This window comes from Lissotriton helveticus, chromosome 5_1 (genome assembly GCF_964261635.1).
Source record: "Lissotriton helveticus chromosome 5_1, aLisHel1.1, whole genome shotgun sequence".
Classification (NCBI taxonomy): Eukaryota; Metazoa; Chordata; class Amphibia; order Caudata; family Salamandridae; genus Lissotriton; species Lissotriton helveticus.
Window position 1 is genome coordinate 84,588,783 of NC_136065.1, and position 22,978 is coordinate 84,611,760.

Consider the following 22,978-nt stretch of genomic DNA (forward strand, 5'->3'; position numbering starts at 1 on the left):
GGTCGGGGTTTGGTAATGGAATATCTGTCAGATCTTGTCTTGGCTTTGTCGTAATGTTAACTACTTCCACACAGTCATGTGTGGCAGAATTTGAATTAGCTGATGGTAACAGTGTAGCAGGGTTCAGGACGTTGCAGCGTCTGATTTCTATGTGTGGCTGGAACAGTGTCAATTCATAACCTGTTAAACGTGCAATTGTCAAGTGCTGGGTCTGAGTTCGATTTAGAAGAACTTCTACGGAGTGTGGAACCTGTACTGTCAGGGAGTGTCCTAAAACTATGGAATCACTTTGCCTAATAGCTAGTGCTGTGGCTGCAACTGACTTGAGGTACGCAGGCAACGCCTGGGCGACTGGATCTAATGTGCTCGAAAAATAAGCACAAGGCTTGTATTGTCCTGCTTGATCTTGCGTGAGAACAGATAATGCTGTACCTTCACGTTCTGTGACGAAAAGTGTAAAAGGCTTACTGTAGTTCGGTGTGGCTAGAACTGGAGCTTGGCATAAAGCTTTCTTTAACTCGTTGAAACTAAGTGTATGTTCAGATGTCCAAGGGAGAACAGTCGATACGGCTGCCTCCTGTGTCGTTAACTGTATCAGTGGCTTGGCTAGAAATGCATACTGAGGAATCCATTGTCTGCAATAAGAAGTAAGGCCAATAAAGGCACGTACCTCCTTCTGGGTCTTGGGCTGAGGAAGACTCGCTATCAACTGGATGCGGTCTGGTGTCAACTGCCTACCCCTCTTGGACAGTAAGTGTCCTAAGTAAACCACTTGCTGGACACAGAATTGAAGCTTCGAAGGGGACACCTTGTGCCCCATCTCGGCTAGGAAATACAGAACCGTCAGTGACGCTCGCTCGCAGTCACGTTCAGAACGGGCTGTAATCAGTAGATCATCGACATACTGGAGCAGGGCAGTGTCAGTTGGCATGTGAACATTATCAAGTTGTCTCTTGAGTGCTTGACTGTAAATACTAGGACTTTCTGTGAAACCTTGAGGAGCGCGTGTGAACATATAGCTCCTTCCATTTAAACAGAATCCGAAAAGAAACTGGCTGTCTGGATGAATTGGAACACTAAAAAATGCATTCTTGAGGTCGATTACAGTAAAGAACGTAGCTTCGGAATCAATGGTTGTCAATAGGGAAGAGATATCTGGGACAACTGGGTACTGAGGAATAATACATTTATTAAGTTCTCGTAGGTCGATCACTAATCGATATACTGGGGGTGCATTTGGATCAGTACGTTTCATGACTGGAATGATCGGAGAATTGCATACGTTGGAGTCAGTTTCTACAACTACTCCTTGAGCGATGAGCTCGTCAATAATTTTGGATAAGGCTGCTACAGCCTCAGGTGGCAATCTGTACTGTCTGATTCGAGGTAACACTACACCTGGTTTGAGAGTCACACGATGGGGTGTGATTTGCATGTACCCTACATCAGTTGGACCTCGCGCCCATAAATGCTGCGGAACATTAGACAGTCTTGGATCAAAATCACGTAAAACATAGTGACCCTTAAAGTCACGTAGGAACAGACGTATTCCCTCTGGGGAACAACATATAACTGCACCTAACTCTTTCAGTGTTTTAATGCCTAATAGATTTTCTGGACATGACTTAGTAAATAACAGATCAGTAGTACGGGACAATGGACCTACTTCTAGAGTGACTGGCTTTGAGATTTCATTTACAATGGGTTTTCCTGAAAATCCAAGGGAAACATTTCTAGAGCCTGAGAGCGGAGCCCCTGGAACTTCGGCATGACTAATTGTGGTCCTACTTGCCCCTGTATCAATCAAAAACTTTCTGTCTTTCCCTAATACTTGACTATGAACATAGGGACCCTCTTGATCTACAGGTATCTCGATGAGAGGCAAGCCTACCTCCCTCTCTAGGCTGTTTCATGAATACTGCTGATACTCTGGATACTCGGACTGTGCGTACTGGTACATCTGCTGTGTAACATGCTGTGTTGCAGCAATAGGCTGCGGTACTGTAACTGTCTGTTGTGCATTCTGTGGCTGAGGAGTCTGTGAAACTTGCTCTTGTCTAGGCGGACGTGGTCTTTCTTTTGTTTTACCGGTAGCTATGTTGTGTTTCAGAACTGCACACTCGTTTATAAAATGACCTGGCTGTTTACAATAATTGCAGTTCCCTTTGACGGGAGCTGCAGGGTGATTGACTTGATTCGGACCCCTCTTCTGACTGTCTTGAGGAACGGATTGTGCAACTAATACTTTCATTTTCGTGTCTTTCATACGTTTTCTCTCGTGTTCTTGCTCTTCCCTGATTCTATTCTGGTGGTACTGGAGCATCTGGAGCATCTGGGACGGAGTATTAGCTTGCCAGGTACTTTCGACTTTCAAAACTCGATTTTTAACTTGTGGACTTGAATTCTCGACTAAATTAGTAACAAAGAGATGAGGGTATGACTCGCTACTTGTCTTGAGGCCACTATTGATGCTAAAGCACTTTTCAAACCTAGAATAAAAATCACTAATATCTTCTTCTTGTTTCTGTTTACAGGCTGAGATTGCATCCCAGTCTTCCTTTTTCGTTGTTAATAATCTGGGCAAAACTTGAATCAATAATTCTGGTAATTCTTTACATTTCTCTCCTAGACCGGTACCTGGTACACGTGACTTATCTTCAGCTTCTAGAACTGCCCAATCTATCTTTTTCTCTCCCACCTCCCATTCTTTTTCCTTGAGCTTTTCATACACCCCTGCGGGCAACAGGACCTTTAACATTTTAATGATATCTGGGTAAGTGTATTCTCCCATACGGAGCATGTCTTTTAATTCTCTATGGAACCCTGCTGGATGTTTATCATGACAGGGAATTAATTTCTTCATTTCGAGGAGTTCCATCTTCGTAATCGGGGTGTAAACAAACACTCGTTGCATTTCACCATCCTCTGCCTTAACTGGATGCACTTCTCGTAACGGGTTCTGTCTTTCTATGTAAAATGGTTTACTTTCAGGGGGTGAGACATGAACAAAATGCGGGTTCAGAAACGTTCTATATTTGTGGCGCTGTTCTAGAATGACACTAATTAGATCGGTACCTAGACCTCTCCATCTATACTGGAGTAACTCGTTCAGGATATCATGTAACGGACCTGGATCGGAATGCTGACCCTCATACAGAGTGATGAGGTGCTGGATCATATACATACCCACCAGTCGTTGCTCGGCTGGGGGCAATTTCAGAAACATTTGTGCCACTATTTCGTCTGGAAAAGTGGTAGAATCAGTAATCCATCGGACTGCTGATCGGGCTAGTTCCTGTTCATGCATGGTACTTAACTCACTGTAACCGATTCGTGATTTTAGAATGTGATCGGTAGCTTGGAACACTTGTTCTAGGGAACCTTTTTCTGGTGCGGAATGATGGAAAATTGACTTGTGTTCTAGGCGTAAATGGTGATCTGGAAATCTGGATTTTCCTACATACGCTATTCTGGCGGGATTCTCGTCGTCTTCCTCTTCAGGATCAGAGTTACTTTCTTTCTCGCTTACTTGTGCTGCCTTACGCTGTTCGTGTATCTTTATTATTTCTCTGCGTATTTTCTTGTACATACTCTCCATAGCATTGATGGTATTGTGCTTACCCTCGGCTATATTATCACTCCACTTTGTTAGAATTTTCATTTCTTCCGGGTCTTTAGACGGGTAATCTTGTTCTCTTATTAGACAGTTAATTAAAAACTTTAATATCATGCGCTGGATCTCAGCTTTCCTTTGAGACATGGCATCACCAATACTTTCTGGGTCATCCCCTGTACGGATGAAACAATATATTCTGTCTAGATCTTCTTTCATGTTTGGTAAGGTGACTAGATACTCGGTCACCCTTCTTACGCGTACTGAATATAAAACCATATTAAACTCGCCTGGAACTGGGTCATAGGCACATTCGCCAAGGGCTTGCCTGATTTCTGCAACAGACTTATTACTCTTGGGAGTACGCTGTGATGCTTGAGCATGTAATTCGAGTGCTGATAAACGCTTGCGTGGCGGCGGGGTTTGAGGAGGACCTCCTCCTGCGGCCCCTAGACTAGAATCGTCGACTGACATTCTTCGTAACGGGGCGGGAAATTGAAATGCTGGCTGGACCGGGGGTACCGTAGCGGGTACTGCAAGGGGTGCCCCGGTATCTGGAGGAGCAGGATGTGCCTGATTTACAGGGACTGGCGGAGCGCGAACAGGATTTGCATATTCAGGGACTGTATCGTCCAGATAGGACGAAATAAAAATATCAGCTGCGGTCGGTTTGTGACGTAGTTTAGTCGGAACTAATGGTGGCGGAAAATTACTGGATGCCTCCGGGGTCGCTTTTGGCAAGCCCTCGGCAAGAAGAGGATACATACCCTTAATAAGGGCATTCCTCTGTCTGTCTCTCTGTTCAGTTTTGACTTGTTCACCTATCTCGATTAATTCTTTTTCTTGGGCTCGCTCTTGGGATTCTCTACTTAATTCTGATTTTCTGATTTCTTTTTCGGTTCTTTTATGAGCTTCTTTGCGCCATAACTCAATGGCATCTTTCTGTGATTGTCTGGCTTTCTTTTTCCATAATGCCTCTTCTACTCTCATGATGCACTCGGCATCCCACGTACCTGATACGGGCCATCTATACTTTTCTTCCAGCTCCTTGGTATACTCTACCCATAAATCTAGATATAATATGGCACTTATGCCATGTTTCTGATACATAAAGTGACCTGGACTGTCCCTGGGCGGGACGGGGACTGCTGCTTCCAGCAGACCCTTTCTAGTTTTTAACTGACGTAACTTGGAAAATATGGGCATGACTGAACTGTAATCTAGACACAATACAATACACAATGAACACGATACTTATTCCCCATTCATACCACGACATTAAAATACATGAAAAACATTTAAAATAACATTTCGAACAGAATACTACCTGGAAATACTGAGAACAGAACACTTGAATTTTCTCGAGAACAGAAACTGACTAGAACAGAAACTAGATGCACTGCTGAAACAGTACGAGACTTACCGGTCTCATAAAGAGACACGTCAGGACCCGCATCCACCGAAGTGGACACTTCGTTTGTGGGACTGTGTACCACCAACCCACAGACCAGAGTCAGTTAGATTGACCCTGTCTAGATACCACCCCAGTAACGGTACTCACCGGGCAGCAAGAACGGAAGGCCTCGGACTGGACTGCACTGCTACGACGACGGACGACGAACTTCGGACTTCGGACTTCAGTTACGGGTGGACCTCCGGATACCTCGGACCTTGGACTCTTGGCTTGGGCTCTGGTCGGGACTCGCCGCGTTCCTCCACCGTCTCGTCTGGATGCTGGACCGCCTCCTCCGTCTCCTCCGTGGGCCTGAGGGATACTTGAGCAGAAATATCTGCCACTGCGCAGAAGAGTTCCATCACGACTGCAGAGGGTCAGGGGGTCGGCGTGGCTTCACCGACCCGTGGGGAAAGGGCAAGTCCCTATTCGGGCGCCATTATGTGGTATATAAATAAATAATACCGGATCTATTTTTGAATGGATGAATGAATAACAGATAGCTCAATAAAATAAGAGTCAAGATTCGAGGTAGTGGGAGTTTTGCAGGTTTAATACAGCATAAGGACAGGATCAGGACAACCTGCACAGGAATAGGATGGCAAGCCTGGCAGCGCTGCCAGGATCTGGACAAGGGAAGGAAGGAATCTGACTTTCAAATAACAATACATGAGCATATATACATAGCGCAAACACATAGCATTACATTGCAATAGGCGTAGCAGTGGGTGGAGCAATAGGTGTGACGCGTAGCAGTCGCGAAAGATAAGGGTGAAAGTAGGTGTAACTGGGCGTATACATAGACATGTGATGCAGACGTAACAGAAGATGTCATGAATGGGGCGGAAACCATGGAGGGGGCTACCTGAGGAGCCGGGACCTCTAACCTAATGGTGCGCGCAAACTGGCAATGACGTGTTACTAGGAGAAGCTGGGGGCTATGAACTCTGTGCTAGAAGCAGAGACTGAAGTCTGGAGGGTCGGAGCAACATGTACCTAAACCCTATCTAGTATCTGATGTTTAGGGAACATGTTGATATAAACTAGAAGTCAAGAGGGGAAAGGCTAACAGACTTTAAGACTGGAGCATGCATTATTCTACATGTAGTGCGTGATGAAGAATATTAAATGACCATTAAATACAGTATTTCTCTTAACATGGAGCCCTAAAGGCTAGACAATGACGGAAACTATTGATGCGATTCAGTAGCTTTAGGAATGCAGGAAAGGAGGGCTGAACTGATAACTGGACTCATAACATACTCTTGGCAGACTCAGAGGCAGAGCCAGGCTGCACCGGGCACTGCGAGGCAGGAAGTAAGTGAAGGGTCGAGGATACAGGTGGGGGCTGCATCGCTCCTCAGCGAGGGCTAGGAGACAGGAGCTGAATCTGGTGTCCAGGCCCTTTTGAGGCCTAGAAACAGGGACTTTATAATGAAATAACGTGCACACTGAGAAACGTGGCAACATAACTTTACATAGGCCTAATACTCGTATTATTCACGAGAACTGGAAACTGACATACTAGAGGTGGACACAACTGTAATTGCGTCTTTAATCAAACATGGGGAATAACATATGCATATTAATCATGCACACATAACATATGATGGATGACACGTAGGGACACAGAACATGGCAAAATTTACTTTTCCACACTGGAACGAGCTCCCTCTCCCTCTACGCAAAGCTACGAACCTCCTGGCTTTCAGGAAAGAGCTGAAGACTCTGCTCTTTTCTGTGTAATTTTGTGACAACAGTGCTGCTACCCTTTGTGTTTGTAGATCTCAGGCCTCTTTGCCAAAGCGCCGGGACGCCCCTTTGGGCAGCCGTGCGCTCTAAAAGTACGGCCTTAGAGAGATTGGAGGGAATTTACTAATGAATGAGGCCTGAACATGGCTTTAATTACATTTCATTGCTGTTTGGAAGCAGAGAATGGATGTTTTGAAGACTGGCATCGTAGTTGGGAAACTTTGAATTCGTTTTTCCACAATTCCTAATTACAGAAACCGGAGGGGAAGTTTCCAGAATGTGCATTAGTTTTCTGTGTGTACAGGGAACTCTTCTGAGGACTTCAGGTAGGTTTTATTGATACAAATAGGTTTTGTGAGGACAGCAGCTCATTTCTGTAGCAATTATTTCAAGATTAAAAGGAGTTTTCTGATGACTTACAAGGATTTAGGAAAATTTAAGACCATTTCCTGATGATACAATGGAGTTTCTCAGAGGACTTACGTTTTCAGAGGAATCAAAGGTATTTTCTGAGGACTTAAAAGTTTTTTTGAGGATACAAAGTGATTTTATGAGGATCTGAAAGTTTCCTAGCACTTTGTGTGAACTTAGTAGTGACATTTACACACTGCAGCAGTGAGATCTGCTCCTTACACACTGACAGGAGAATAATAAACCAGCCTTACCTGCTTAGGGTGCTTCTGACATCCTGCAAAACAGAGAAACAAAGTGAAATCAGTTTCCAGAGAAGATGTTAAAGTTATGGTAGTATTTGTAGGATTGAAACACTTCAATCGATCTAGGATTAGAAAACGGTGGCTGCGGTCACATGACACAGCACATTCTGTGGCATCGCATGACCAAGCACAGAGTGTGACATTCAGAATGAGACCACATGACATAGCAGAAACTGATATTCTGAATGGTAATGACACAGCACACTGTCATTCTGAATGGAGTCACAAAACACAGCACATTCTGATAATCTGAATGGAGTCACGACTCATTGTATGATGTTCTCAACAGGGTCACATGCATGGGCCTCATTTAGGACTTGCCAGGGGTTGCAGCTGCGACTCCTGGATTGCCCCTTGTGACCGGTCACTGCTTGTGCGAACCCTGGCTTCAGAGGTAGTAAAATCAGTGCCAAGAAGACAGAGGCAGCTCGCCCTTATGAGAGTTGTGCTCCACCTTCGTTTTCTGCCACTTTTTTATTACATTAACAGTGAATAATGTGCCAGAAGTCCTTGTTGTAGATCCTAGTGTCTTGAGGTCGCAGTCCCAAGTACTCTTGGGCTGTCTCACTGTGCAAAGACTTTATGTGCTAGATAAATAAATCTGCACGATTTATTCTTCTTGTTCAAGTCCTTTATTGCCAATTATTTCATGTAGTGTTATCTTCACACTAATATAATGCTTCTTGCATGACAGTCGTACATACAACTACAATATCCATAATGCATTTTTCTCCTTTCTTAGTTCACGTCATAATTCTCCCAATGCATTTTGGCACGATGTGCCTTCATCAGGGGATACCTAAACAAAAGATATGTTCCTTTTAATACTGAGAAAACTTGTCGATTTATATGCCACCACCTTAGTGTAGGTTTTAGTACCAGTGAACTGGCTCCGCTGCTCGTATCAAGTGCAATGTTATTTGTGTGTTTTTGGGAAACCGAACCTGCGTGTTAAACAATTCCCCAATTCTATCCTTTGAAATCGCATGTGGGACACGCGGATTGTTAGTATTTACATATGGCCACTGTTTTTACGGACGTGCTGTTTCCATGCGCTCTCTGCTAGCGCTCGCGCTGATTGCTAGCCCAGCTTGTTTTTAGTTAACGTGGCATGCTGTCATCTCTACGCGAGTGAGTATTACAGAACACGCTTACCAAGTCCTCTATAGTGCCACTTTCTCCTGTTCTCCTTTTCTTCGTGGTCGGTTAATGCTGCAACTACTCTAAGCTGCTACGCCACGCGTGTCACGTCTGATGTTAATTAACTCCTGCGAGCCACATTTAAAGGGGCCGTGCGCTTCGTGTCAATACTGCTACGTGTGTATAAAGTTAAATATGAAAAAAACGAGAATGTCATGTACGTTTCTCTGAATCTAAAGAATACATAAGTATATACGGTTGTGCAATTGCTAAATATTAATAACAAAATCAACATAAGTATACATATCAGCTAGACAATTGTGATGAATGGACCAAATTGTGCGACAATGATCTATAATGATTACTCAATCGGTTATAACTACAGATAACACAAAAGTTCGACCCTCTCATTCAACCCATGTGGTTTTAGGGTATTTAAATGATATATCCAATGATTCTCCCTCTTCAAAAGAGTCTTTTTATTATCTTTACCTTCAGTTATTGTTATTACCTCCAGAATGCAGGCGTTTAATTGAGTTATCTGGTGTTTACCTTCCAGAAAATGAGTGGCAATTGTCGATGTAATCATTTTTTTCTTATGTTGCTTTTGAGCTCGTATAGTCTTGTTTTCAGTTTTCGTTCTGTCTGTCCAATGTATACTTTCCCGCAGGTACCAATAAATGAGGAGGGAGCTACCCTTTTGTCAGGATTGGGTCAACAATCATAAACAACAACAAAAACTCCTTATCCTGATTTTGACAACAAGACTTATAATGCTAACCTACCTTGGGCAGAGATTGCACAAGTCGGGTATTCAGTCTAAGCGTGGGTTACCAAATTTACACCTTAATCAATTGCAGATCAGTTTTGACATGAACAAATATTGCAAACACAAAATTAAAAATGTCATTCATTTATTAAAACATTTTTGGGTTAAAAACACAAATACATTATTTCATATGTATTATGCAAACAATTCTATGCACATTAGTATAAAATGTTTTTCAACTCTATTTAAAAACCAATTCCTAAATACTCAATATACATCATATTTCTCAAACATACAGAACAAACTGTCGCATTCCATCAATGTACAACTTGTTTATTACGCATAAAGAACAAACTGCCGACGCGGCGTTTCGGTGCCTCACACAATCTTGCACCTTCTTCAGGACTTGTTTATTAACATGGTATCCAGGTTTATATTTCCTTCCTGGCACTCCCTTGTCACTTTTCGGAGTGGGTTGTCTTCAGCTATTATGCTATCGAACAGTATTTATGATGTGCCATCTTGTTTATTCTTTAAAGTAGCTATGCTTAATACACATCCAGGTTGATTAAAAAAGAGAGGGACCAACTTCAATCCGGTCCTATCTCTTGATGTCTTGTGATGTTAGGAAGACGCCTCTGGGAGCTTACTGGTCACTGCTCTTCTCACACAATTTAATCTTTGGTTAGTGTAAGAACCTGCTTTTAAATTTGATTTCCACCTTCTTATTTCTTTTAAGTACGGAAACAAGGGCCACTATATTGCAGTTTTTGTGGATTGCCTGCCAATTGTTTAAAGTAGCTGAACTGCGCGGCATCTTCCTGCTTCACGTGTCATCTGACTAGACTTGTCTAGTCAAAACTAGACAAGTAATTACAACCATTTGTGACCAAAATGACCTCCTTTATCAAGGACACAATGGATTTCCTTAAAAAATTGTCATCAGTAACCACCAAAGAAGAACAACCAATAGTAATGGGAACTATAGATGTTAAAGCCCTGTACACATCCATACCGCACCAACTGGGAATTGAAGCCGTAGAGAAGGCGCTTTTACAGATGGATTATCAGGAAGAAATGAAAGTATTACTTATGGAACTCTTGGAATTTACACTGATGCACAGTTATTTCACCTGGAATGATCATTGGTATCTCCAAATAAGCGGGACATCTATGGGGAATTGTGCGGCCCCTACATATGCAAATATGTTCATGCATGAGTTCGAGGAGGCACACATTTTGGCAAACAAGAGATGGAACGAACATATAATCTTATATGTACGATTTATTGACGACATCTTTACCATTTGGCAAGGTACAAAAGAAGAGTTGGCAATCCAAATTGAAAAACTCAATCTCCTAGATGAGAGAATTCAATTCACTTCGGAAATACAAGATAAAACCATTCTTTTTTTTGATGTAGAAATACCCAGACAACCCACAGGATTTTCAACAAACATCTACAAAAAGAAAACAGACAGAAACAACATTTTAAGGTACGAAAGCTATCATCCCAACCCAATAAAACTTCACCTTCCGTATTCTCAATTCCTGAGGGTAAAAAGGATCATCTCGGATCCAAAGGAGCTTTCCACACAGAACATATTAATGACAACACGTTTCAAACAACGTGGGTACCCTGATAAGGTCATACAAGACGCCATTGAAAGAACTACGAGGAGGCCCAGAGAAGATCTACTTGAAGTCAAGTTAGCGAAGGATGACAAGAGAATAAAGTGTGTGACCAAATATTCAAACATGAGTCAACAATACAGAAAGATCATTAAACGACTATGGGAGATTCTAAGAGTGGAACCAGATTTTAATAACGTTTTTTCACAGGATCCATTGTTTGTGTACACGAGATCAAAGAACATAGGCGAAATTCTGAAACGCTGACAGAAGACGACACCACTAAATACATGGGAACCAAACCATGTTGGAATTGTACCAATTGCCACAATATAATCATAGGAAGTACCATCACACATCCAATGAAAGGACATAAAATTCAACTGAAAGTGAACGCGACATGTGACACTATGAATACCATCTACATGTTAAAATGCCCCTGCAGGAAAGTATACATTGGACAGACAGAACGAAAACTGAAAACAAGACTATACGAGCACAAAAGCAACATAAGAACAAAAATGATGATATCGACAATTGCCACTCATTTTCTGGAAGCTAAACACCAGAATAGTTCATTAAAAGCCCGCATTCTGGAGGTAATAACAAGAACTGAAGGTAAAGATAATAAAAAGACTCTATTGAAGAGGGAGAATCATTGGATATATCATCTAAATACCCTAAAACCGAATGGGTTGAATGAGAGGGTCGAACTTTTGTGTTATCTGTAGTTATAATCGATTGAGTAATCATTATAGATCATTGTCGCACAATTTGGTCCATTCATCACAAATGTCTAGCTGATATGTATACTTATGTTGATTTTTTAATGAATATTTAGCAATTGCACAACCGTATATACTTAAGTATTCTTTAGATTCAGAGAAACGTACATGACATTCTCGTTTTTTTCATATTTAACTTTATACACACGCAGCAGTATTGACACGAAGCGCACGGCCCCTTTAAATGTGGCCCGCGAGAGTTAATTAACATCAGACGTCACACGTGCGGCGTAGCAGCTTAGAGTAGCTGCAGCGTTAACCGACCACGAAGAAGAGGAGAACCGAAGAAAGCGGCATTATAGAGGACTCGGTAAGCGTGTTCTGTAATAATTTTCACACACGTAGAGATGACAGCATGCCACGTTAACTAAAAACAAGCTGGGCTAGCATTCAGCACGAGCGCATGCAGAGAGCGCATGCAGAGAGCGCATGGAAACAGCACGTCCATAAGAACAGTGGCCATATGTAAATACTAGCAATCAGTGCGTCCCACATGCGATTTCAAAGGATAGAATTGGGGAATTGTTTAACACGCAGGTTCGGTTTCCTAAAAACACACAAATAACATTGCACTTGATACGAGCAGCGGAGCCAGTTCACTGGTACTAAAACCTACACTAAGGTGGTGGCATATAAATCGACAAGTTTTCTCAGTATTAAAAGGAACATATCTTTTGTTTAGGTATCCCCTGATAAAGGCACATTGTGCCGAAATGCATTAGGAGAATTGTGACATGAACTAAGAAAGGAGAACAATGCATTATGGATATTGTAGTTGTATGTACAACTATCATGCAAGAAGCATTATATTAGTGTGAAGATAACACTACATGAAATAATTGGCAATAAAGGACATAAACAAGACGAATAAATTGTGCAGATTTATTTATCTAGCACATAAAGTCTGTGCACAGTGAGACAGCCCAAGAGTACTTAGGACTGCGACCTCAAGATTATATGTTACACACTCCTGGGTAGGGAGAGTATCACTGGTGCACGACAAACATTTGAAACAGCGCCAAAAACTAGCAGTGCACGATCCACTTTCACAAGTAGATCCTAGTGTGCCATGTTTTATTATACTAAAAGTATTACAGGAAACAGGAGTTGCAGGAGGAAGTATGAACAGCAGGGATGCTAGAAGAGTGTTCTACAGAAGAGTAAGGTACGAACAGAAGGATTACTAAAAGACTGCCATGAAGGAGAAGTTAAGAGCCGAAGGCGTAGAACAGTGCCCTGCAGGAGGAGGTACACGGGGGGTACTAGAAGAGTGCCCTGCAAGAGGAGGTACAAGAAAGGAACACTAAAAGAGTGCCCGGCAGGAGGAGGTACGAGCAGAAGGGGTAGAAGAGTGCCCCGCAAGAGGAGGTACAAGGAAGGGGTACTAGAGGAGTCTGTGTAAGTGGCAGCCAGCTAGGAAATGAGATCACAGCTGCCCAGGAAGGACAAAGAAATGTGACCGCCTCTTGGCAGTTATAGACTATTAATGGATCTGCTTGTGTGAAGCTCCCGCCAATTACTGGTTTAATTCATCCCAGCATGGGGTGAGCTGTTGGATTGAAGGGGCTGAGATGAAAGACCCTCTATACAAATTTAAGGAAGAACCAGGCAAGAGTAAAGGATTTGGACTATTGGACTCTTTATGACAAGTTGTCTATGACTGGCATGCGGCGCGGCTATATTACAAGTTCATCTCAGTATAAGGAGTTAAACGTACTGTTTAGAGGGTTACGCCAGGTTCACAGCTGGTGAATGGAGGCTCTCGGTCACCCTCAGAGGGGTGCTCTCTGTCACCCTCAGAGGGGTGCTCTCTGTCACCCTCAGAGGGTGCTCTCTGTCACCCTCAGAGGGTGCTCTCTGTCACCCTCAGAGGGATGCTCTCTCTCACCCTCAGAGGGATGCTCTATGTCACCCTCAGAGGGATGCTGCTCTCGGTCACGCTCAGAGGGATGCTCTATGTCACCCTCAGAGGGACGCTCTCTGTCACCCTCAGAGGGACGCTCTCTGTCACCCTCAGAGGGATGCTCTACGTCACCCTCAGAGGGATGCTCTATGTCACCATCAGAGGGATGCTCTCTGTCACCATCAGAGGGATGCTCTCTGTCACCATCAGAGGGATGCTCTCTGTCACCATCAGAGGGATGCTCTCTGTCACCATCAGAGGGATGCTCTCTGTCACCCTCAGAGGGATGCTCTCTGTCACCCTCAGAGGGATGCTCTCTGTCACCCTCAGAGGGATGCTCTATGTCACCCTCAGAGGGATGCTCTCTGTCACCCTCAGAGGGATGCTCTCTGTCACCCTCAGAGGGTGCTCTCTGTCACCCTCAGAGGGGTGCTCTCTGTCACCCTCAGAGGGACGCTCTCTGTCACCCTCAGAGGGATGCTCTCTCTCACCCTCAGAGGGATGCTCTCTCTCACCCTCAGATGGATGCTCTCTCTCACCCTCAGAGGGATGCTCTCTCTCACCCTCAGAGGGATGCTCTCTGTCACCCTCAGAGGGTGCTCTCTGTCACCCTCGGAGGGATGCTCTTTGTCACCCTCGGAGGGATGCTCTCTGTCACCCTGGGAGGGATGGTCTCTGTCACCCTCAGAGGGATGCTCTCTCACCATCAGAGGGATGCTCTATGTCACCCTCAGAGGGTGCTCTCTGTCACCCTCAGAGGGATGCTCTCTGTCACCCTCAGAGGGATTCTCTCTGTCACCCTCAGAGGGTGCTCTCTGTCACCCTCAGAGGGATTCTCTCTGTCACCCTCAGAGGGATGCTCTCTGTCGCCCTCAGAGGGATGCTCTCTGTCGCCCTCAGAGGGATGCTCTCTGTCGCCCTCAGAGGGATGCTCTCTGTCGCCCTCAGAGGGATGCTCTCTGTCGCCCTCAGAGGGATGCTCTCTGTCGCCCTCAGAGGGATGCTTCCTGTCGCCCTCCAAGGGATGCTCTCCGTCACCCTCAGCGGGATGCTCTCTGTCGCTCTCAGAGGTATGCTCTCTCTCACCCTCAGAGGGATGCTCTCTGTCACCCTCAGAGGGATGCTCTCTGTCACCCTCAGAGGGATGCTCTCTGTTACCCTCAGAGGGATGCTCTCTGTCGCTCTCAGAGGTATGCTCTCTCTCACCCTCAGAGGGATGCTCTCTGTCACCCTCAGAGGGATGCTCTCTGTCACCCTCAGAGGGATGCTCTCTGTCACCCTCAGAGGGATGCTCTCTGTCACCCTCAGAGGGATGCTCTCTGTCACCCTCAGAGGGATGCTCTCTGTCACCCTCAGAGGGATGCTCTCTGTCACCCTCAGAGGGATGCTCTCTGTCACCCTCAGAGAGATGCTCTCTGTCACCCTCAGAGAGATGCTCTCTGTCACACTCGGAGGGATGCTCTCTGTCACCCTGGGAGGGATGCTCTCTCTCACCAGCAGAGGGATGCTCTATGTCACCCTCAGAGGGATGCTCTATGTCACCCTCAGAGGGATGCTCTATGTCACCCTCAGAGGGATGCTCTTTGTCACCCTCAGAGGGACGCTCTCTGTCACTCTTGGAGGGATACTCCCTGTCGCCCTCAGAGAGATGCTCTCTGACACATTCGGAGGGATTCTCTCTGTGAAACTCGGAGGGATGCTTTCTGTCATACTAGGAGGGATGCTCTTGGTCACCCTCGGAGGGGTGCTCCCTGTCACCCTCAGAGGGATGCTCTCTGTCACCCTTGGAGGGATGATCTCTGTCGCCCTCAGAGGGATGCTCTCTGTCACCCTCAGAGGGATGCTCTCTGTCACCCTCAGAGGGATGCTCTCTGTTACACTAAGAGGGATGCTCTCTGTCACACTCAGAGGGATGCTCTCTGTCACACTAAGAGGGATGCTCTCTGTCACACTAAGAGGGATGCTCTCTGTCACACTAAGAGGGATGCTCTCCGTCACACTATGTTATGTTATGTTAATAACTTTTATTAGGCGCACAGCTGCCCCAGCGAAGGGGCGTCCTGGCGCCTGGTCAGGTACCACAACACAACAGACCAATGCTGAGAAGAGAGGGAATCAGTCAGCGGAGGCAAACAGATGGGTTTTTATAGCGCGTCTAAAAAGAGTCAGGCTATTTAAGGCACGAATATGGACAGGGAGGGAGTTCCATAGTCCAGCCGCCAAAACACAGAAGGAGCGACCTCCCATCCTACTCAGTCTGAACCTAGGCTTAATCGCCAGAAGAAGAGATTCCGACCTGAGAGACCGCGTGGGGACATAGAGAGAAACAAGGCCCACAAGGGCAGGAGGCGAAGAAAGTTTCAGGATCTTAAATGTCAGACAGAGAGCCTTGAATTTGATTCGCTGTCTGACTGGCAGCCAGTGAAAAGATGTCAGAACTGCAGAGACAGAACAACGTCTCGGGAGGCCAACAATGACCCGCGCAGCGGCATTCTGCACCCTCTGTAGCCTAGTAGCCTCAGCCTGATTTACTCCAAGCAGCAGTGCACTCCCGTAGTCCAGCCGAGAAAGGATAGAGGCCTGGACCACCAGTTGCCGAGTGGGAGGGTCAAAGAATTTGAGGATTGGTCTCAGTCCTCTCAGAATACCATGACAGGTAGCTGCAATCCTCTTTGTATGGCTGGTAAAAGAGAGATTAGGATCCAGCCAGACCCCCAAGTTCTTAACTTCGGCCGCTGGAACGGGGGACACCCCCAACTCAGGAGGCCACCACTGATCTCCCCAAAGTTCCGCCTGCTTCCCTAGAATCAGGACCTCGGCTTTCTTGGCATTTAGCTGTAAGCAATTACTGCGCATCCAATTTGCCACAGCTATTAGTCCTGCACAGAATCTGGGCGCCGTCACCTCAGGGTCCCCACTGAGTGTCACCGCCAGCTGCGTGTCGTCGGCATATGATGTCATGGTTAAGCCACATTGTCTGACGACAGCAGCCAGCGGTTTCACATACAGGTTGAACAAAGTGGGGCTCAACGCAGAGCCCTGAGGGACTCCCAGTCCCAAAGGATGGAAAGAGGACTGACCAGGTGGAATGGCCACTTTGAAAAACCGGTCCGAGAGGAAAGAGCGGAAGGAAAGAGGGATGATCTCTGTCACCCTGGGAGGGATGCTCTCTCTCACCATCAGAGGGATGCTCTATGTCACCCTCAGAGGGATGCTCTATGTCACCCTCGGAGGGATTCTCTATGTCACCCTCAGAGGGATGCTCTCTGTTACCCTCAGAGGGACGCTCTCTGTCACACTTGGAGGGATTCTCTCTGTGAAACTCGGAGGGATGCTTTCTGTCATACTAGGAGGGATGCTCTTGGTCACCCTCGGAGGGGTGCTCCCTGTCACCCTCGGAGGGATGCTCTCTGTCACCCTTGGAGGGATGCTCTCTGTCACCCTTGGAGGGATGCTCTCTGTCACCCTTGGAGGGATGCTCTCTGTCACCCTTGGAGGGATGCTCTCTGTCGCCCTCAGAGGGATGCTCTCTGTCACACTCAGAGGGATGCTCTCTGTCACACTCAGAGGGATGCTCTCTGTCGCCCTCGGGGGGATGCTCTCTGTCACCCTCGGGGGGGATGCTCTCTGTCACCCTCGGGGGGGATGCTCTCTGTCACACTAAGAGGGATGCTCTCTGTCACACTAAGAGGGATGCTCTCTGCCACCCTCCGAGGGATGCTGTCTGAGACCCTCAGAGGGATGCTCTCTGAGACCCTCAGAGGGATGCTCTCTGAGACCCTCAGAGGGATGCTCTCTGAGACCCTCCGAGGGATGCTCTCTGAGACCCTCCGAGGGAGGCTCTCCGTCACCCTCCGAGGGAGGCTCTCCGTCACCCTCCGAGGGAGGCTCTCCGTCACCCTCCGAGGGAGGCTCTCCGTCACCCTCCGAGGGAGGCTCTCTGTCACCCTCCGAGGGAGGCTCTCCGTCACCCTCCGAGGGAGGCTCTCCGTCACCCTCAGAGGGATGCTCTCCGTCACCCTCAGAGGGATGCTCTCCGTCACCCTCAGAGGGATTCTCTCTGTCACCCTCAGAGGGATGCTCTCTGTCACCCTCAGAGGGATGCTCTCTGTCACCCTCAGAGGGATGCTCTCTGTCACCCTCGGAGGGAGGCTCCCTGTCGCCCTCAGAGGGAGGCTCCCTGTCGCCCTCAGAGGGAGGCTCTCCGTCACCCTCAGAGGGATGCTCTCTGTTGCCCTCAGAGGGAGGCTCTCTGTCACCCTCCGAGGTAGGCTCTCTTTCACCCTCCGAGGGAGGCTCTCTTTCACCCTCCGAGGGAGGCTCTCTGTCACCCTCGGAGGGAGGCTCCCTGTCGCCCTCAGAGGGAGGCTCCCTGTCGCCCTCAGAGGGAGGCTCTCCGTCACCCTCAGAGGGATGCTCCCTGTCACCCTCAGAGGGATGCTTCCTGTCGCCCTCCGAGGGATGCTCCCAAATCAACTTATTTGAGTAGAGTAGAGCATTAGTGTTAAAGTGACAGCGTATGCCCACAATATGGATGTTTACACCTCTAATCCCAACCTAAGCCACATTGTTGAGGAATTTGGTTGCCGTTTACTGTTTTAAAATAATCCAGTTGTAAATCAAATTTCTATTGCTGCAGGGCAGCAATTTGCCGACATTCATTTTGCACACTGTAATATAATCAGGGGTTACCCGTGATATAAAATTGTTACTATTCTTCAAACTAAAGAGTTTTCTGTGGCAATCTCTGTCTTTATCTGGGATGACAAAAAATCCAGTGAGCTTTCCATTACGATTTCAAATTCCTGGTTAAATAGCTGTTCACCCTAACAAGAGGTTTGGTGCACGGGAACCTAAGTGGCCACCTGCACCAGGAGACAAGTAAACACATTAGAACAGAAAGGTTTTCAAACTTCTTAGAAAAGAAGGAATTTGGTTTCTTTCCAATTCTCTCAGGTGTTGTCTCTTATTAAGCTTTCCATTTCTATCTAACTTTTATCACATTTTGCTCCTTGGTCTTCATATATTATTTACAGTCACTGGAATTGCTTGGTGTGTTGCATTCTCCCAATATATAAAATACATAAATAATTTGTAAATAGATGGGTTATTAACTTGTATATCACACTGTAAACAGTCACTGTACATATCACAGTTTGTATATGGAGTTGGGCTCACAGCATCAAGTGGGACAATGTAAATTATCCATGTCTGCATATTGTGTGTCTCTCAGAGTGTGTGGGGTCACTGTGCATTGACCCAGCCAGGAGATCATACCTGTTCCGCTCATACATTTAATAATGCACACAAAATATGAATATTTCACTTCCTTCTTCTGTTTTATTTTCCAAACAGTATCTCACCTTCAGGAGTTCCCACGACGGCGCCTCACACTTCTTTTCTATCTCAGTTATCAGGGCCTTGAGAGAGGTGATTTGATTGGACAGTTTGGTGATATTTGCATTTTCTATCAGGGTGATTTTCTTCTCCATCTCCTCCAGTCTTCTGTGCAGTATTTGCTCATTTTCTTTCAGAAGCTGCCGCAGCTTTTCAAATTCAGATTGAATTTTATTCTTCTCAGTTCTTAGCTTGTTCTGTCAGAAGCAAAGAAAAGCTGTTTAGATATTAAATAGCTTTCTACAAACCGTCCTTAGAGTCGGAGTCTAGGAGGAGGGTGGAGGGGTTGATAGTTCCTTAAAAAAATCAGACCAATAATGTGCTTTTCCTAATTTCTCAACTGCAACCTCTTACTACCGTCCCTTCTCCCGTCTTCCGTCCTTCTCACACTCCTGCCCTCCCCCTTCCCTCAGACACCTCACGAACTGTAGAGAGGTCAGAGTTTGTGAAGCTGCAGAGAAGCTCGATCCATGGAGTGCAAGGAAGAGAACCCACCGCAGGCAGAGACAGTCAAAGACCGAGAGACGGGCTGAGGGGAGAGACTGGCTGAAGTCACATGATGATGTAAAAGAAGGGGGGCCAGGAAGATACATCCATTGGGATGGAAGACACAAGATTTGGGGAGTGCCAGCTGCCCCTGTCCTGCCAGCACAATGGATGTGTTCACCCAGAAGGAGACACTGAGGGGGTGTCCTACAATGGCGCTCATTCAAAGTGATGGGTAATCACTGGTGTTGGAATTTCACGTTCAAAATCATAAACAAAGCATGTGCATTCTGTTACAAAACGCAGAATTACCAGATAAATCAATGTTTCTGAAGGTAATTCAGCGATTTCTGTAAAAGATGAGTGAGGAGATTGGATAAACATCTAGTCATATCCTAAGATAAGAGGCTGTGAGTTATCAGGTGAGGTATGTCACACTGTGGCTTAGAGCAGGAGCCTGTAGGTTATCAGGTGAGGTATGTCACACTGTGGCTTAGAGCAGGAGCCTGTGCTTTTTCAGGTGAGGTACGAAATGAACAATTGATGGACAAAATGCAGAACAATGTCATACATTCACCCCAGTACAGAGATCTGGGTCTAAATCTATAGTTTTTTGCTCACCATGCCATTCCAGTTAGGACCTAGCCATATGCAAATCAGTGTTGACCCTGCGCCCAATGGAAGCAGTCCAGCCCGAACTGCCAGTCCAGGTCCTCCCTGGACTGGAAACAAGCATCCTAGGACTGGTTTTGGGCTTTCAGCACTCATCAGCCAGGACCTGCCTTAGCAGTTCGGGCTGGACTGTTCCCATAAGGAACATGGTCAAGACTGATTTGCATATGGCTGGGTCCAAACTGAGGTGGTGTGGTGAGCAAGAGAATGATGGATTGAACCCAGACCCTTGTGACTGGGGGTGAATGTTTGCATTGTCCAGCATTCCGTCCATCAATTGTTTCTTTTTTTATCAGGTGAGGTACATCACACTGTGGCTTAGAGCAGGAGCCTGTGTGTTATCAGGTGAGGTATGTCACACTGTACCTTAGAGCGGGAGCCTGTGTGTTGTCAGGTGAGGTATGTCACACTGTGGCTCAGAGCAGGAGCCTCTATGTGATCAGTTGAGGTATGTCACACTGTGGCTTAGAGCAGGAGCCTGTGTGTTATCAGTTGAGGCATGTCACACTGTGGCTTAGAGCAGGAGCCTGTGTGTTATCAGTTGAGGCATGTCACACTGTGGCTTAGAGCAGGAGCCTGTGTGTTATCAGGTGAGGTATGTCACATTGTGGCTTAGAGCAGGCGCCTGTGTGTTATCAGGTGAGGTATGTCACACTGGAGCTTAGAGAAGGAGCCTGTGTGTTATCAGGTGAGGTATGTCACACTGTGGCTTAGAGCAGGAGCATGTGTGTTATCAGGTGAGGTGTGACGCACTGTGGCTTGGAGCAAGAGCCTGTGTGTGTTATCAGGTGAGGTATGACACACTGTGGCTTAGAGCAGGAGCCTGTGTGTTATCAGGTGAGGTATGTCACACTGTAGCTTAGAGCAGGAGCCTGTGTGTTATCAGGTGAGGTATGTCACACTGTGGCTTAGAGCAGGAGCCTGTGTGTTATCAGGTGAGGTATGTCACACTGTGGCTCAGAGCAGGAGCCTGTGTGTTATCAGGTGAGGTATGTCACACTGTGGCTTAGACCAGGAGCCTGTGTTATCAGGTGAGGTATGTCACACTGGGTCTTAGAGCTGGAGACTGTGAATTATCAGGTGAAGTCTTAGCTCTCTCCTTGGTAGAGGGTTGTGTCCTTGTATCACCAGTGCTAAGGAATGTGTTCCTGAGTTGTGCAAAACTGTAATGTTATTGCTCCCTGAAGCCCCGAACAGTACCTGTTTGGTGACCTGCAAAGGCGTGCCAAGCGTGCCCCCATAACAGAGATGACACTACTTCCCATGTCCTAAGTTAGCAACCTAAAGTGGTGGTGGCAGCGGATTAAGTTTGTTGGCTCATTAGTTATGACCAGACCTCTTTCCTGTGTCCGATGAAAGAACAGTCTACTGTGCTGCTATGGAGTGAGCCCCAGACCCTTGCACTATCCTTCCGTGTGCATGCCCAGTGCATGTAGGTACGGTGGATGTGCAGCACATGTGTGGTAATAGGAATCTCCGGGCCCAACTCATGAGGTCGCACACTGTGGCGCACACACTCCAGACTTAACCTAAACCTCATGTCGCTAAGTACGCATACACACGCGATCATGATCAGACCTACGCACAAGATAGATAATCGTCAAATATGAATGTAAATTACGGACAGTTATTTTTGTTAATGTTAACAATGCTCATGGTGATATATTTGCACAATTAATATGATCTTGAGTTCCCGATGGGACATTAACATCGAACCACAATTCTATAGTATGTGTAATGCTGTTATTATATCCTTCTACCACATCAATGTATTATGTACACTCACTATTGTCAAGGATCTATATACAAACCTCTGAAAAAATCAATAAATTATATTTTTTTTAAATGGGCACTAGTTATCCTGGGACATTACAGTCAGCTATGGCCTATCCCTGTGAGAGGTCTAATGAAGGCATAAAAAATGACAAGTCAAACTATTGACGATTATACTGTTGCAGGAAATCCTTGCAGTGAGGATTGAGCAGACAGAGAATGCCCAAGGTCAGTGGTTGTGCCCATGTAATTTCTAGAATTAGAAATGCATATGTCCTGAAGAAGGGAATATACATGTCCTGAAACGTGTTAAGATTAGAGGGAATTTGGTTTAGATGAACTATTTGTGGGTTAAAACTCATCTACACAATGTTGGAGCTTCCATGCTCGCTTTGTCACTTAGATGAACTCTGCTGGATGATCTGTGGTTTGATGATGTGGCTGCTTGTTGCTGTTGTCGAGCCTGACTGGATCATTTGTGGTACACGCCGAATACTATTTAGAAATAGACTCAATTATGGAAGCCTGAGCCCTTATTAACAGGACATGATTCAGGGATGTAATGCACTATAAGATTGCCTAGTCTACATGGTTCCCCAGTGTGGTGGCACCACACCTCCGACGGGCAATGGAAGGAGTGTGCGCGGGCTCCCGGTCCGCGCACACTTCAGGAGCGATCATCGCCGATCCCCCGGGGCCCCGGGGGACGTCAACAGCAGATCCTGACAGCGGAACATGTTGCGCACGTAAGTTGGGCGCTCTCTGCCTTCCATGTCGGCGAGTCTAGGGGTAAGGAAGCCCTGAACGATTTTGGGACCGGCACCAAAGATGGCGGCTGCTGTTCAGATCTAAGAGCCAGATCTCGCAGTAAACGGAGCCCGATGCCG

At 46.2% G+C, this 22,978-nt stretch overlaps 1 protein-coding gene across 1 annotated transcript in view; it reads right to left on the reverse strand.

Moving 5' to 3' along the window:
* LOC144754166 (E3 ubiquitin-protein ligase TRIM39-like) overlaps positions 1-22,978 on the reverse strand; it is a 102,257-nt gene that overhangs the window by 38,982 nt on the left and 40,297 nt on the right. Inside the window, exons 3-4 of the mRNA XM_078641748.1 lie at positions 19,127-19,357; positions 7,484-7,506 (exon numbers count right to left, since the gene is read on the reverse strand). Coding sequence (XP_078497874.1) covers positions 7,484-7,506; positions 19,127-19,357 — 254 coding nt within the window. The remainder of the gene's footprint in view (positions 1-7,483; positions 7,507-19,126; positions 19,358-22,978) is intronic.